Raw genomic sequence first — 17814 nt, forward strand, 5'->3', positions numbered from 1 at the left:
TCTGACACATGCTACAGTGTGGATGAACCTTGAGGACATTATGCTAATTGAAATAAGCCAATGACAAAAACAAATACTGTACTGATTCCACTTATGTGAGGTATTTAGAGTAGTCACATTTGTAGAGACAGAAAGTAGAATCATAGTTGCCAAGGGCTAGAAGAGTGGAGAGTGACGAAGAGTTTGTTGCATGGTATAGATTTTTGGTTTTGTGAGATTGAGAAAGTTCCAGAGATTAGTTTTACAACAATGTCAATATACTTAACACTACCCAGCTATTTAGTTAGAAATGGTTAAGATGGTAAATTTTATGTTTATGTTATATTTTACCACAATTAAATTTTTTTAGAGAATAAGATTAGTGTGGACTAGAATCAACTTCCTGTGTTCTGAAGATGAATAGTGATCATTACACTTACTGTATACTTAATGTATGTCCTAGAAGCATGATTTGAATTGGTTATTTAATCTTTCCCCTGTGAGGTAGGTACTAGTATTATCTCCATGAGTAACCAAGGTAAAAAGAGGTGATGTAACTTGACCTAAGTTTTTGAACAAGTTAGTAGTGGAGCTATTTCCAGGCAATTTGACTTCAGAAGCTGTGTTTAACCATCATCTATACTTCTTTTCAGGAGAATGGTTAGGTATGTTTCTACAATAGTTAGCGGTTAGGAGTGTGTTTTTTCTCCCCAAGTTGGAATGTTTTGCTCTCTTGTACTATCATTAAACTTTTGAATCCTTTTTTTTAAGATTATTTTATTTATTTATTTATTTATTTGAGGGAGAGAGCGATCACAACTTGGGGTGGGGGGCTCAGGGAGAAGCAGACTCCCCGCTGAGCAGGGAGCCCGACTCAGGACTTAATCCCAGGACCCTGGGATCATGACCTGAGCTGAAGGAGATGCTTAACTGACTGAGCCACCCAGGCGCGCCCACTTTTGAAACTTTTATTAAACTTACTGTCAGCTGAATTCTGTTTCATACTGGCAGATGATTAAGAAAAGAACATGAATTAGATAATTGCATTTTTATTGCTGAAGTGATGCCCTTGACCCCCAATTTAAATCTGTTCCCTCAGTGCAGGATTACAGTAAGATGAGTTACTTTAGTTGGAGTGTCTTAGGAGATCTGGTGAACATTCATAATGTTAAAGGAATACCAAGTGAAATTTTTATGAACTAAGACTTACATATTTATCTAAAAATAGCAATCCCTTATATATATTATCACTGGCTCTAAATTGTGTATCTTATTTCTTTTGAGCACTCTGAGTAGGTAGCACTTTATCTGACTATTGCTTCCCATGAATCTAGGGAACTCATCATGTCCTATCTTCAGTTTTTTTAAATATTTTATGTATTTATTTATTTGACAGAGAGAGACACAGTGAAAGAGGGAACACGAGCAGGGGGAGTGGGAGAGGGAAGAGCAGGGAGCCCCATGCGGGGTTCGATCCCAGGATCCTGGCATCACGACCTGAGCCGAAGGCAGACGCTTAACGGACTGAGCCACCCAGGCGCCCTCTATCTTCAGTTTTCAATCCCCTCTCCTTTCCTTTGAAAGAAACACTATTTATCCCTTGAGAAGATGTAGAGAGTTCCTTGGCCTGCATAAGATAGATCATGTAGCTGTCTTGAAATATTTGGATAATGTACATTTATGGTATTTGGACTTAACAGTTGTGACAATAAAAACAAGTTACAGAACTAAAACCTTTCTTTATAGGTTGCGGATTTGGATGATGAATTTGCTGACTTGGTTTTAGGAGAATTTAGTGAAAATTTTGATTTGCTACCAGCTGAAAAGGTAAATTTTATTATTCATTTACTTTGTTGAAGTTTTATTATTTGGCTGTGGTTTGATTTCTCTGTCTCAGGTGTTTTTGTTTTTTTTGACTTTGCATAGCATTAGAAAAGGCTGACTTAATTAGGAGAACAGTAAAGTCAAGTCACTATTAGTACAAGTACTTAAATAATGGTAGTGATTTACTATTGTCATGTGCTGTATAAATCAGAAATTGAATCTCTTTTACTGCTGTTGAGTCAGCAAAAGTCAATTCTTTGCAGCATTTTCATTGCGATCATTTTTCTAAGTACTTGAGGGAAATTATGGATAGAAATTTTATATTGAAAATTTACTGGTTTTGTAGACTGCTGCAATGATTATTTTTCTCATCATTTTTTTCTGAATATGATTTAATTTTTCTTGGAAACTTTTTTTCTTTTCTTTTCAAATATATTAAGCCAGAGAATAGACATGTTTTAAATAGTGATGGTAATTGAATTAGACACATTTCTTCAAAGCATTTTTGTTATTTTCTACCAGAGACCTTCCCCCATGAATTTGCCAAACTTTATCTTTAGTTTTCTTTATGAAACAAGAGTTACCAAGTAAAGTTGTTGTTTTGTTTATTTGTTTTTAAGTAAGCTCTATGCCCAACATGGGGCTTGGATTTAGGAACCTGAGGTCAGGAGTTGAATGCTCCACCAACTGAGCCAGCCAGGCGCCTCCCCCTCCCCCAAGTGAAGTGTAAAGTGTTTTTAGGTGGGAATATGTATAATGGGGTCTAGAATGAGCCCAGCAAATTTACTTAGTTATTTTTCACGAAAGAATTAAAAACATGAGTCTCTAGATTAATTTTAAGACCTTTGGAATTAGAAATGGAAAAAAGTATTTTTCTTTTGAATGAAATGCCCTAATTATTGAAATTTTTTATTGTTTAGTATTTGAATGTTAGATATGATGTTTACTGTGCCCTAAAATCACATGATTTCTGTTTTCAAAGAGCTTATAATCTGAGTTCAAATTGACCCACCATGTCTCTTATCAGTAGCTTACAAGCACACCCAATCTTTTCTTGGCTTTTGAGGTCTTTGAAATTTGATTTCTGCTTTGATTTCTCATTTTTCTTTGGATTTGATTTGATGTGGGTCTAATTCCTTTGAAAAAATTGTAATTCGTATTTATGTTTTTAATATCTGGTCAGTTCCTCTATTAGACTATTAAGGTTAAATCAGAAGTAAATTAATTCATTTATTCAAGAAATATTTTTAAACAACTTATTTTAAGAACTTTTCTAGTTTCTGGGGATTCAGCAGTGTTTTTATGGAACTTGTTATAATGCTCATATAGATTTATATTCTAGTGGGTGGGGAGACAGTAAACCATTAAATGTATATCCAAGATATCAAGTAGTGATTAATGTTATTAAAAAAAGAATAATAAGGCCTTAAAAAATGATGGAAGTGTGCTTAGTATTTCTGTTTTACATGATTGGTTGGCGAGGGCATCTAATTCTGAGATACTTTGTTAGAGGCCAGTATACTGCACACGGAATACTTACATCTCTGCTTTATAGCTACAGACTGCAATACACAGAGTAACACTGGCTCAGACAGCAGTGCCTGTGCTTTGTGGAAGTGCCCTGAAAAACAAAGGGGTCCAGCCCTTGTTAGATGCTATTACCATGTACTTGCCTTCACCCGAAGAGCGCAACTATGAATTTCTGTGAGTATGCAATAGATTAAAATCTTATAGCCTTGAAAAAACAGGCAGATAGTTCTTGTTTCCAAAGAGTAGTTGAATCACCATTTTTTGAATAACATTGGTGAAGGATATAATTGTAAATAATATAGAGCTAGATGAAATTTTATTTGAAAGGAACATTTGTCATTATCTTTTGTAACCTGCTATGTTTACAGATGGAGGTAGAACGTGTGGCTTTTTTGCCTTATAAAAGTACAAGTGTTTACCATGTTGTCTTAGTTTAAAAAAAAAAGTATAGTGGGTTGTTTGATAAATTTTCTGTAAATATGTTTATACTAGATTTCAAGATTTTTTTTAAAAAAGATTTTATTTATTTATTTGACAGAGACACAGAGAGAGAGGAACACAAGCAGGGGGAGTGGGAGAGGGAGAAGCAGGCTTCCTGCTGAGCAGGGAGCCTGATGCGGGGCTCGATTCCAGGAGCCTGGGATCATGACCTGAGCCGAAGGCAGACGCTTAATGACTGAGCCACCCAGGCGCCCCTCAAGATTTTTAATAAGCTCAAAATACTTTGTGGCTGTAAAGAAAGGTCATTGTTCTACTTTTCTTGTCACTAACAGCTTTGTACTTAGTAAAAAATCCTCTAAAATCTGAGTGAGTGTTGTACAAAATGGCAGGCAGGAATGGACTTTAATCCTTTAAGTAGGGTATTAATCACTTTTCATATCTCTCAGTTGGAGATGTATTAATGGTGAAGTAATTATGAGCATGGACTGTGTACTGCCTGGATTTAAATCCCAGCTCTTCCAAGTTATTTAAATTTTTTTTTTTTTAAGATTGTATTTATTTGCGAGAGAGAGAATGAGAGACAGAGAGCATGAGAGGGAGGAGCGGACTCCCTGCTGAGCAGGGAGCCTGATGTGGGACTCGATCCCGGGACTCCAGGATCATGACCTGAGCCGAAGGCAATCGCTTAACCAGCTGAGCCACCCAGGTGCCCCTCTTCCAAGTTATTTAACCTCTCACCTGTAAAATGCAGAGAATAGGACCTATCTCACCGGGTTGTTACCAGAATCAAATGAGTTAATATTGATAAAGCATATGGAACAGTGCCTAGTGTATGGCAGACTCTTGTAAGTTTTCACTAGAATTAAAAGAAAAGGGGGGCGCCTGGGTGGCTCTCTCATTGGGCGTCTGCCTTCGGCTTGGGTCATGGTCCCGGGTTCCTGGGATCGAGCCCCGCATCGGGTTCCCTGCTTGGTGGGGATCCTGCTACTCCCTCTCCCACTCCCCCTGCTTGTGTTCCCTCTCTTGCTGTCTCTCTCTCTGTCAAATGTTTTTTAAAAAAAAAAAAAAGTTGGAGAGAATAGGGATAAGAGGGGAGAAGTTCTGTAATAGAAGTGTCTCACCTACTTTGATTCATGGGCTCCTTTGAAACCAGTGAGAACCTGGAGCTTTTCCTCAGGAAAAATATGTACCTATGCACAAAATTTGGCAATTTCAGAGGGATTCAGGCTTTCTGAAACTTAACAGTGCACGTTAATTTAAGGACATCAGTCTGTAAGAATGTTGGCTGTGTAAACAAGTTCAAGTTTATAGTGTAGATTTCTATGGTTATGCAACTGGAAAGAAAGTGGGAGTGAAAGGAGTGATTGGAAAGCATCTACCTGTATATATATATATACCCTGTACAGGCTTTTGTGAGCAGTAGTATGATGTCCCTAGGTATATTTTCTGCGGAATGAACTCTATGCAGTGGAATTACTTGCAAATAGAGGTAATATTTGGGAGAGAATCTATTATTTTTAGTTTTGAGGAATTAATGAAAAGATCTCCATTAAATAATTCAGTCAGGTGGAGGAAGGGAGGTAATTAGTACTGACATTATTTAATCAGTCTGAGTAGCTAAACTAGAAGATAGGAGGGAGGACATTAAGGTTAAGTTTGTACAATGATTCTGATCTGATCTGCATAGATACATGGGAAGTGTATTTTAAAGGTTTTTCTGGAATGTCTCAATTTGTAGGCAGTGGTATAAGGGTGACTTATGTGCCCTGGCATTTAAAGTTCTTCATGACAAGCAGCGGGGACCACTGGTGTTTATGCGCATTTACTCAGGCGTGATAAAACCCCAGTCAGCCATCTATAATATTAATGGAAACTGCACGTAAGTAGAAGTTTAGGTTATTTCTAAAAGTGCACTCATTTCTTTAAAAATTCTTTTACTAATACGAATCATGGTTTTTACAGGGAGAGAATAAGTCGTCTTCTTTTGCCATTTGCTGACCAACATATAGAAATCCCTTCACTGACTGCTGGTAACATTGCTTTGACTGTTGGCCTTAAACATGTAAGCGACCAGATGGTTTCTCTAGGAAATAATAGCTTAAATATTTAATTAAAAGCAGTTCTTTTACAGTAGCAAAAATCCACAAACAATCCAAATAGCCATCAGTAGTGGGGTAATGAATATTGGAACGTATTCATCAACATGGTTGAATCTCATAGTAGAAAGAAAGAAAATTACAGAAGACTGTCAACAGTACGGATTATATTTGTGTAACGTTCAAATTCAAGTAAAAGAATATACTATTCATGGGTACATACCTGTGTTTTAAGTTTAATATTTTGTTATTGAGGTTTTTTCCTGTCTTGATCACTGCTGACAGTTTAACCTTATAACCAATCCAGATAGTAACTGAAGATATTTTGCCAGTGAAGGCTCCATGAGGGCAAGGATTTTAAGTTTCTTTTGTTCTTTTTAGTCCCTAGATCAGTGCCCATCACGCATAACTTTTGTCAGTTGAATGCATGAAAATAGTTGATGCTGTATGTGTTTTTGCTAGGTTAAAACTATAAGGACATTTCATTTATATATGGATTAAATTGAATACATTTTCTCATTAAACTTTGGTATATTTGGCATTTAGGATAACCATTGTTACTTTGAACATTTTTTAACTTCTTTATGGTTAATTGCAGGATTTAGGATCCCTTTAGTATAAAATTTCCACAGTTCAGGGCATCTGGGTGGCTCAGTCGGTTAAGCGTCTGCCTTCGGCACATCCCTCGTCTTGGGATTGAGCCCCACATCGGGCTCCCTACTCAGCGAGGAGTCTGCTTCTCCTCCTACCTCTCCCCCCCTGCTCATGCTCTCTCTCACTCTCAAATAAATATTTTAAAATAATAATAATAAAATTTCCACAGTTCAAATATTGGATTATAGCATTGAAAATATCTTCTGTCCACCCAAAGGCAGGAGCTCCATGTACATATTTGAAGGAGTTACACAAATACATGTGAAATACTGCTTCAGTAGGAATACCTTTACAGAGAAGGAAGCTGGTACAGAACTTTGTAATATTAAAGTTTAAAAGGGAAATTATAGTTTTAAAAATAACTGGAGTCTGTAAGGAAGCTATCAATTTTGCATGGTCTAGAGAATTCTGGTTAATTGCTTATTTTAGTTAATAGCAGATTTTTTGTATAACAGTAATAAATTTTTACTGGTGGTAAAACTCTATAATGGACTTCTAGTAGAACTAACCTATTTTGACATGATTGAAAATTTAGGAACGTACATTTGTTTCACCAGATGAATTTTGGTTGTGTAGTGTGTGTGTGTGTGTGTGTGTGTGTGTGTGTGTGTGTGTTTTATTGTTAGGATTTTATAGCAGTGTTTTGGATAGAATTGTTACAGAAGTTAAATTAGCTTTACCTCTGCAAAGTTATAATGAGCTTTATGAATTTGTCTCTGTTTTAAGTTCTGTTGGAAGTCACATGAAAATTTTTCTATTTGGTGAATCTTGGTGGTGAGCTGAGTGCCAAAACAAGTTGGACAAATGATTGAAAAAAGATGTTTTCTTCTAAAGCATCTTGTTTGCTTACAGACTGCCACTGGGGACACCATTGTGTCATCCAAGTCCAGTGCGTTAGCTGCAGCTCGTCGAGCCGAAAGGGAAGGAGAAAAGAAGCCTAGACAAAACAATGAAGCAGAGAGACTTTTATTGGCTGGGGTGGAAATTCCAGAACCTGTTTTCTTCTGTACCATAGAGCCCCCTTCAGTGGCTAGGCAGCCAGGTACAAATAGTTTTAGTGTATTAATTAATTAGTGCTCTGATAATTTAGATAGAAACAGTTATGTTATACTCTCAAAAGATTTCTTTCATGATGTGAGTTCAATTTTATCAGAATTTATGGATAAGTATTACTTGTGATTAGTCTCATTTTTTTATTTAAGATGTTTTGATTTTTACAAACTCCTTTTATTTATTCTTTTCTTAGATCTTGGCCATTTTTTGCATATCATATTCTTCCTTACTCTTGTTCTTGTGGTGCTTTCTGTGGCATTCTAAGTAACTGGCATCAGGACTGCCCTTCCAGTTACAGTAATACATTAGATAGCTACTGATTCATAACTGATCATTTTGTCATCACCATTGATAAAATGCTCCTTTTCCTTGTTTTCTGGCTCAACCTTTAGAACTCAGTGAAGATATTTATATACTATAGTTAATGTTGTTTGACCTTTTTGTGTTGTGTACTTCGTTCTTTAGCCTGTTTACTCAGAAATCTTCGGTGGCTTCTCATTACTTACAGCACAAATCCAAATTCCTTAATATGCTATATAAATATCATGATTTCAGCTGTATTATTTCCAATTAGTTTTTGTTACATATTACAGAAACCCCGTCAAATAACAGTTGCTTTAATGACGAAAAGTGTATTTCTCTCCCTTGTAAAATACGCCTTGAGTTGGTAGCCCAGGGGATAGAGGTTGGGTCTGCAATGTCATCAGGCACTCAGCCTCCAAATTTTTCTGCCCTCTCTGAGTGCATAGTTCCTATCCTTAGTTATAGCATGATGGCTGCTAGGGCCTTTGGCATCACAGTAGAGTTCCTGACAGAGGAATGGAGTAAGGAGGAGGAAGATGTGTTCCTTTCCCTTTTAAGATTTCTTCTGTGTCATTGGCTATCACTTAGACATATGGCCACTCAGTTGCAAGGGAGTCTGATAAATGCAGTCTTTTAGCAAGACAGCAGCAGAATAGAGTGGAAGACCACTAGCAGTCTCTGATACCAGTCTTCTTGCCTGGCCTCATTTCTTGAAACTTCCTCCTTCATTCTGAACCCTCTTCTTTCACCAAACAAAAACAAAACAGGATACTCACACCTTATACTTAGTTCCAATTTCCTGAAGATACCATGCTCTTTTTGCATTGCTGTTTCTTTTAATTTGGTCTGTCTTGTGTTATGATGGCATGCCCTGACTGTGTCCACCTGGAAAACGTTTACTCTTTCTTTAGATAATCTCATTTCAAGCATCATTTCTTTTTGAGGCTCTCACTGATTTCCTGTATTAAATTGTTGAAGGACAAACCTAGTTCTACAGGTGGCGTTAGAAACCATTTTTCCCCCTTGAAAACAAGTTGGACAAATGATTGAAAAATGAAAGCAACCATTTACTGCCTCCCCATGTCATCTGGAGTACCAAGGGGGAAAGAAAGAAGAAGATCCCTAGCCAAGTTAGGGGTTCCAGTTCCGCACCAGTCTAGCTGGAGTTCACACAAAAGAAAGGTCTGAGTACTGGTCTAAGATAGCCCCCAAGTACTGAAGGAAACTAGGTCTCTGCTTGTCCAGTTGGTAAAGGAATAGCAATTAAGTTAAAATGAGTGCTGCAGCAGTGTTCTTGTCAGCTTAAAATGCCCTGAGGCCAACTAAACATAGTCTTGACTCCAGTGGAGGAGGATCCGGCTGTCCAGTTACATCACAGTTGACCCATGCTAGTTCTATCAGGTGTAGTCAGGCACTTTAGAGCAGGGGCGGCCCAAACAAAATAATCTGAGTTTTTAAAAATATATTTGAAAGTCATTTCAAACATAGTGTAGTACATGAATTCAAATTGTGGGCCTGCAGATAAGTAGCACCAGCCAATTTTAAATCTAACGCCTCCGCTTTTAACTGCTTGAGGGAAAAAGTTTGTGGTGTCCAAAGTAAGTCTCATTAATGGGCATTAGCTTAGAGGTCCTAAGCCCCACAGGGCAGGGGACTTCCTAGAGTCTCTCTTGGATTTCTTTCATGTAGATCTACATATTCTTTTTTCTGGCCCTCCATTGTATTTACCCCATAGTCCTTTTTTAGCCCTTGACACCCTGTTTTTATCCCAGTAAACTCCTGAAGGATAGATTTATAAATATTCTTTATAAATACTTTGAATGAATTTATTTACAGTAAAGTTACTATGTTTTCATTCCAAAAGCCCCAGTGTCATAAGCATTATTTCTTTCTTTGAAAATCTGAAAATAAGATATTATCTAAAATAATGCCCCTTAACCTCAATGTGTATAATACATCTCTTGGAATTCTTGTTAAGTGCAGACTCTGATTCAGTCTGGAATGTGAGATTTTGTATTTCTAATAGGCTCCAGGTGTTGCCAGTGTTGCTGGTCCTTGAACCTGACTTCGGGATGTCAGGAGTCTAGAAGAGCACTGTGCAATAGAAATACAACATCCACTTTAATCTAAAATTAGAGCCACATTAAGAAAAAGTAAACTGGCAAAATTAATTTTGATGATACATTTTACTTAACCCAGTATATCAAAAATAGTACCATTTCAACATATAATCAGTATAAAAATTAATGAGGCATTTTACTTTCTTTTTTTCATATTAAGTGTTTGAAACCTAGTATGTATTTTATACTTAGAGCACATGTCAGTTTAGACTAGTAATATCCTAATGAGATGGCTAGTTGACTACTACTTGGACAGTGTATGTCTAGAAGTTTATATCCCTAAGACCACCTTAAATGTGTGGCTGATAAGGTTGATTCATTAATCCATTGCTCAGCTCTTTTCTTGAGCCACACTTTGTGAAACTTCTAACATCTTTTGTAGAGAGGGAGAATATACTTAATTGATTATATTAAAGTATCACTTAAGATGCCATATTTGACGTAAATAACATATTCTTCCTCTTTGGGTGTGATAATTCATCATAGAGTGATCATATTAGCATCTCTTTATTCACGATGTAATTTAGTTTCCTTTTGCCAATTTCTCATTATTGCTTCTGTTTCTGAAGGCATTTTGCTTTTTTGTCAGCTCCTAGATTGATCTTTGCAAAACATAATCAGATGGTTACTGTCCCACTTAACACCCTTCAGTGGCTTCCCATTGGAGATTTAAACTCTTCACCCTGGCTTACAAAACCTTACATGATGTGATTCCTGCCACACCTTCCCCTCCTCATCTGATGCTACTCTTCTTTTTACCCACTAATAATCCAGCTACCCTGGCCATCTTGTTATTTTTCCATTAGCAAAACCATTCCTTGCACAGCCATATCCTGTGTCTGGTATTCTTTTCTTCAGGATTTTGCATACATGGCCATTCTTTTCTGTGTCTTCATCTAAATTATCTTGGAGAGGCCTTCCCAGATCATTCAGTCTCAGATAACCTATCACTATCGTAACCATCTTCTTTTATTCTCTAAAAAGCATTTATAGCCATTTGAAATGTTCTTTTTCAAAATTTGTTTGCTTGTTCATTTTTTTTTCCCCACTTGAACACATGTTACATTATCTAAAAAATGAAACGTGAAGGTTAACAGTTACTGTTTATCCCTTAGATTTGGATTATGCACTGAAATGCCTTCAGCGTGAAGATCCCAGTTTGAAAGTGAAGCTGGATCCTGATTCTGGACAGGTACGCATTTTATTACTTAACCCCAGAAATCTTTCAATTGTGTGTGTGTGTGTGTGTGTGTGTGTGTGTGTGTGTGTGATATTCTGGACAGGTACGCATTTTATTACTTAACCCCAGAAATCTTTCAATTTTGTGTGTGTGTGTGTGTGTGTGTGTGTGTGTGTGATATTCTGGACAGGTAACGCATTTTATTACTTAACCCCAGAAATCTTTCAAGTGTGTTTGTGTGTGATATTCTGGACAGGTACGCATTTTATTACTTAACCCCAGAAATCTTTCAAGTGTGTGTGTGTGTGTGAGATATTCTGGACAGGTACGCATTTTATTACTTAACCCCAGAAATCTTTCAATAGTGTGTGTGTGTGTGTGTGTGTGTGTGTGTGTGTGTGTGTGTGTGTGTGTTTAAATGCATATATCTAAAACATGATTGGTTCATGCCCCTGAAAGAAAAAACCTTCTCTTTTGGTTCTCTCATAGTAGAAATTTTTTTTTTTTTTTAAGATTTTATTTATTTATTCATAAGAGACAGAGAGGCAGAGGGAGAAGCAGGTTCCCCGCTGAGCAGGGAGCCCGATGCGGGACTCGATCCCAGGACCCCGGTCATGACCTGAGCCGAAGGCAGACGCTTAACCATCTGAGCCGCCCTCATAGTAGAAATTTCTGATTATTATGTTGACTGTCAAGCTATTAGTTTCTCAATATAATTAATTATACCTCACTTACCTAAACCATTCTTTATCATTTCAGCTTTCTAGAAGACAGCCTTTGTGAAATTTTGAAATAAGGTTCAACCCTAAGACAAAGTCTTAACCCTTTAATGCTAAGGTTTATAGATTCAGCATACTAAAGGGAGGATGCAAAGGTGCTCTTAATGTCACTAACTCACCTAAGGTGGGGGAGAAGTGACGGCTTACATCCTAACACAGTGGGAGGAAGTAGAGCTAAAGTAGGTGGTAAGAAGTTTGTATATATTACATCACAGTAGAAGAACACATGTTCCATTCTGTGTCGTGTTTTTAGGAAGGCAGGTAAAGTTTAAGATTTTAGAAAAAGTTCCTTTAAAAGGTTATAAATTAGCCTTTAAGGATAAACTGATTTAGTTAATCTTTAAAACAGGGAGTATTTTATTTCCCAAATGCCAGCTAATAGAGGTGGTAATTTAATTAATGCTGAAAGATACAACAAGCGGTTAAACTTTTTATTTTAAAAACTTCATTTAAAAAACGCCAATACATTTTTTTTAAATAAATAATACACAAGGGTACAAAGTACAAATTTTTTTTTTTTTTAAAGATTTTATTTCTTTAGGGGCACTTGGGTGGCTCAGTCGGTTAAGCGTCTGCCTTCGGCTCAGGTCATGGTCCCAAGGTCCTGGGATCGAGCCCCGCATCAGGCTCCCGGCTTGGCGGGAAGCCTGCTTCTCCCTCTCCCACTCCCCCGGCTTGTGTTCCTGCTCTCACTGTCTCTCTCTCTCTCTCAAATAAATAAATAAAATCTTAAAAAAAAAAGATTTTATTTCTTTATTTGAGAGAGAGCGAGAGAGCACGAGCAGGGGTGGGGAGAGGGAGAAGCGGGCTCCCTGCTGAGCAGGGAGCCTGATGTGGGGCTCAAACCCTGGACCCCGGGATCATGACCTGAGCTGAAGGCAGATGCTTAACTGACTGAGCCACCCAGGTGCCCCACAAAGTACAAAATTAAAGTTTCCCTTTTTCTCCATCCTATTTTACACAGGTAACCACTGAAAATGTGAATAACGTTTCACACTACCAAATGTCTTTTGCTGTGCTATGTTATAAATAAAGCACAGTGTATTTTTTCCATATATAGATATATAGACATAGATATAGATTGTAACAAGTAATTCAATTCGTATTGTTCTACAACTTGTTTTTCCCAAGTAATCCACTTCTTTAACTTTATATTAAAAGTACAGCAGTTGTAGCTAGGTGCTACCTGCCTGTTTAAACTGTCTTGTAATAAGGACAGAATAGCCTAGAAATTCACTTTTTAAATTAAAAAAAAAAAAATTTTTTTTAACTGAGCTTTATGACCAACGTAGGCCTTGAACTCACAACCCTGAGATCAAGAGTTACATGCTCTACTAACTAAGCCAGCCAGGCGCCCCAGCAATTCACTATTATTTTTTTTATTTTTTATTATTTTTTCAGATTTTTTATTTACTCATTTGAGAGAGAGAAACAGCACACAAGTAGGGGGGAGAGGCAGAGGGAGAGGGAGAAGCAGACATCCTGCTGAACTGGAAGCCTGACATGGGGCTCGATCTCAGGACCCTGAGATCATGACCTGAGCCGAAGGTAGACGCTTAACCATCTAAGCCACCCAGGTGCCCCAGCAATTCACTTTTCATTGACTTACCCACTCAGAAAAGTTAAAACTGTTTTGAAGAGGTGCCAAAAAAAAATTGCAAAGAAACTCGGTTTGTAATGAATGAAAAATAACGTTGATATCATACCTTTATATAGTATTTTGTGATAAACATAATTTTTTCTTTGATGTTGGTTTTTTCTTCCTCTTTTAACCAGACTGTCCTCTGTGGTATGGGGGAGCTACATATCGAGATTATTCATGACCGAATCAAGAGGGAATATGGACTGGAAACCTATCTAGGGCCTCTCCAGGTGGCATACCGAGAGACCATCCTAAATGCAGTTCATGCCACAGGTAAAAAATAAAACATTTAGAATTTGCTATTTTTGTTTCTCTCTCTCCAGGACCTGTTTTCTGAAAGCAGGGTTCACAGTCACTAGTATCTTCCATCAGTGGGCATAGGGTTTTTTGTTTTTAAGATTTTATTTATTTATTTGACAGGGAGGGCAAGCACAAGCAGGGAGGGAGCAGCAGAGGGAGAGAGAGAAGTAGGCTCCCCTCTGAGCAGGGAGCCCAACTAGGGGGAAATGGGCAGACCTCGGGCTTGATCCTAGGACCCTAGGATCATGACCTGAGCCAAAGGTGGACGCTTAACTGACTGAGCCACTGAGGCACCCCGGGCATAGGTTTTATGTGTGAGTTTTATTATTTTTTTTAGGATTTTGTTCTGTTTTGTTTTAACCCAGTTGTCTTCTTTACCATTCATTACATCAATCAAACGATGAGCCCTTACCAAACAAATACGCTTTTCAGTGGTGGTCATGGGCTAGAATAAGCCCTTGGTGTAGGTGGCTCATACTAATCCTCACTACCAGAATGAGTATAAGAATTTGAAGTTCATGTGTTATTTTTACTCTACAAAGTGAGTGCAAAATAATTTCATCTATTTAATAAATATGGTAATGTTATGCTGATGAGGTTCTTGAGAAAGTACAGTTTTTATATTTCTGTTCCAAAATTTAAGAATTCATGTTTTTTCTATATATGATAGTTTCAGTTTGGTTTTCTTAAGCACAGGAACATGACAATCACTGCTTTTCCCCAAGGAGTAAACATGGAGAGATTTCTGAAAAAATAATAGAGAAAAGATGTTAAGGATAATTAAATGTAACTCAGTGATTTATAAAAAAGGCCAGGTGGGGACGCCTGGGTGGCTCAGTCGGTTGAGCGTCTGCCTTCGGCTCAGGTCATGATCCCGGGGTCCCGGGATCGAGTCCCGCATCGGGCTCCCTGCTCCGCGGGGAGCCTGCTTCTCCCTCTGCCTCTGTCTCTCTCTCTGTCTCTCATGAATAAATAAATAAAATCTTTAAAAAAAAAAAAAAAAAAAAAAGGCCAGGTGGTTACTTTTCAGTAAAACTTGAAAAATTAAACAAGCAGAATGTAGGAGCAAGTGATATGAAGATTTCTTTCTCTTTTTTTTTTTTTTTTAAGATTTTATTTATTTATTTGACAGAGACATAGAGCAGGAACACAAGCCAGAGGAGTGGGAGAGGGAAAAGCAGGCTTCCTGCTGAGCAGCCAAGGATCCTGGAAAAAACAAACATGGGGCCTCTAGATAAATGTGTCTTTAATCCATTCCTCAAAGAAAAATCCCATAGATAAAGGAGAATTAAATCACAATTCAAAAAATACTTTAAAGTTACAAAATCATGAGAAAAGGCACATTGAGCAAAAAGGTAGTAGAAACAGCATCAGTCAGAACAGCAGAGGCTTCTGATATTGGAATTATTGGATGCAGGATATAAAAGGAGTATATTTTTGAAGAAATAAAAGGAGATAGAAAGTATTAGTAAGGAACAAGAGACCATTAAGAATAAGCAGGCAATAGAACTATGGTATTTTAGTTGAAAAGAAATGCTCAATATTGATGGGGGAATGTCATAAGGCCACAGGAACCAACTTGAAGAGGCTCTACTGGCCATATCTGAATGAATTAGAATAGCATTTTTTTTTTTTTTTTAGATTTTATTTATTTTGACAGACACAGCGAGAGAGAGAACACAAGCAGGGGGAGTGGGAGAGGGAGAAGCAGGCTCCCCGCGGAGCAGGGAGCCCGATGTGGGGCTCGATCCCAGGACGCTGGGATCATGACCTGAGCCGAAGGCAGATGCTTAACGACTGAGCCACCCAGGCGCCCCTAGAATAGCGTTTAAGTCTAGTATATAGGCCATTGAGACAAAGTAGGGATTCATGAGTCCCTACTGATAATAGATAAACAGATGAGGAAGAAGAGGGGGTTCTTCCTTAGAGTGGAATGCCAAGTGCTGACTGTTAGATGCTGAGGAGGAGGGTTGGAGTAGAAAAATAGTCATTTTGCAACTATTCTGATTGTTAAATATTGGGTATCTTGAGGAGCAGCATATTTGCATAGTCTTTAAAGGGTCTCCGCACAGATTGCTTATTAGTTTCAAGGTAAAAACTAGTAAGTAGACACTGTAGCAATATGATGATGCATCACTAATGAGGGGCAGGTTGACATTGTGTACATCCAAAAAATTAAAAAAAGTTACAGACATTGAAAAGACCAAGTTAAATGGACAACCGTAGTATTCATAGATAAGGAGACTAAATATTGTGAAGCTACCAAGTTAACCCAAAGAAGTGTATCAGACATGAATACGTATTATAAAGCCACAGTGGTTATGATACTAATTAAGCTAGAAACAGACATATAAAGAGATTTCTAATATCAGTAATGATTAGGATCATGCAAGTTAAAAGTACGAGATACTATTTTATACCAATAGAATTGGCAGGAATTAAATCAGACGTGCCAAGTGTTTGTGAGATGTTGAGCAATGGAAACTCCTAAAAACTTCTGGTGGGAGTGTAAGTTATATAACCACTATGAAAACAATTTGGTACCTTCCTTGTGAGGTTGACTATGTGCAGACTTTATTACTCAGCTGTTCTTCTCCTGGGTGTATACCCTAGGGAAACTCTTACACATGTGCACTGAGAGACAGATAAAAGAATTTTCATAATAGCATTGTAATAAAAAACCCGTAAGTAGAAAAAAACAGGCCAAATATTTATGGACAGGAAAAGTGTAAGTTGTACTGTATTCATACCATAGAATATTATACAGCTATGAAAAAGAATGAGCTACATAGATATGCATCACCCCAGAGGACCCACAAATGTGAAGCAGGGGGCACCTGGGTGGCTCAGTTGAGCATCTGCCTTTGGCTAAGGTCGTGATCCCAGGGTCCTGGGATCAAGCCCCACATCGCTTCTCCTTCTCCCTTGGCCCTTCCCACCTTCTCATTCTCTCTCTCTCTCAAAGAAATAAAATCTGGGGCGCCTGGGTGGCTCAGTCGTTAAGCGTCTGCCTTCGGCTCAGGTCGTGATCCCAGGGTCCTGGGATCGAGCCCCATATCGGGCTCCCTGCTGGGCGGGAAGCCTGCTTCTCCCTCTCCCACTTCCCCTGCTTGTGTTCCCTCTCTCGCTGTCTCTCTCTGTCAAATAAATAAATAAAATCTTTAAAAAAAAAAAAATAAAAAAAAATAAATAAATAAATAAATAAATAAAATCTTAGGAAAAATGTGAAGCAAAAGAAGCAAGTTGCAGGGTACATAGTAGAATAACATTCAAAACACAGCAGAGTGAACTGTATTGTGTAGGGATACATGCATATGTAATATGACTAAGGAAAATCATAGGAATGATTAAATACATCATGATGGGGTTGCTTCGGAAGTCTTGTAGGTTACTGGTAATGGTCTTTTTTTTTTTTAAGATTTTATTTATTTATTTGACAGAGAGTGACACAGCGAGAGAGGGAACACAAGCAGGGGGAGTGGGAGAGGGAGAAGCAGGCTTCCCGCTGAGCAGGGAGCCGATGTGGGGCTCGATCCCAGCACCCTGGGACCATGACCTGAGCCGAAGGCAGACGCTTAATGACTGAGCCACCCAGGCGCCCCTGGTCTATTTCTGAGAAGTTTTAGGTTTCATAAATGCTCCCTTAAATAAAAAGTATTTCATAGTATAAAAATTAGCTTAAAAAGGGATCATAAAGAAGAATTGTAGGCTATAATTCTTAGTTTTAATTTGCGCTGTATGTTACTCTGTTACATGGTCCCTCACATAAATACAGCATAGTTTTGTTTTAGTAAAATATTGGAGATTGGTGACAGATGGAGGTTGTTAGCAAATGAGAAATATGGTTTCCTTTTTTTTTTCTTTTTAATATTTATTTATTTGATAGACACAGCGAGAGAGGGAACACAGGGGG

General features: G+C 37.9%; 1 protein-coding gene across 6 annotated transcripts in view; it reads left to right on the forward strand.

Moving 5' to 3' along the window:
• GFM2 (GTP dependent ribosome recycling factor mitochondrial 2) overlaps window positions 1-17814 on the forward strand; it is a 59668-nt gene that overhangs the window by 32504 nt on the left and 9350 nt on the right. For 5 of the 6 annotated variants that reach the window (XR_013445743.1, XM_078067184.1, XM_078067186.1 and 2 more), the window contains 7 exons: window positions 1726-1806; window positions 3359-3507; window positions 5513-5653; window positions 5737-5836; window positions 7377-7566; window positions 11116-11192; window positions 13736-13874. Coding sequence is in view for 5 of the 6 variants with exons in the window: in XM_078067184.1 (XP_077923310.1) it covers window positions 1726-1806; window positions 3359-3507; window positions 5513-5653; window positions 5737-5836; window positions 7377-7566; window positions 11116-11192; window positions 13736-13874 (877 nt within the window). In the remaining variant the exon portion in view is untranslated. The remainder of the gene's footprint in view (window positions 1-1725; window positions 1807-3358; window positions 3508-5512; window positions 5654-5736; window positions 5837-7376; window positions 7567-11115; window positions 11193-13735; window positions 13875-17814) is intronic. The other variant, XM_078067185.1, reaches the window with a different exon arrangement.

This window comes from Halichoerus grypus, chromosome 2, assembly GCF_964656455.1.
Source record: "Halichoerus grypus chromosome 2, mHalGry1.hap1.1, whole genome shotgun sequence".
NCBI classification, from domain to species: domain Eukaryota; kingdom Metazoa; phylum Chordata; class Mammalia; order Carnivora; family Phocidae; genus Halichoerus; species Halichoerus grypus.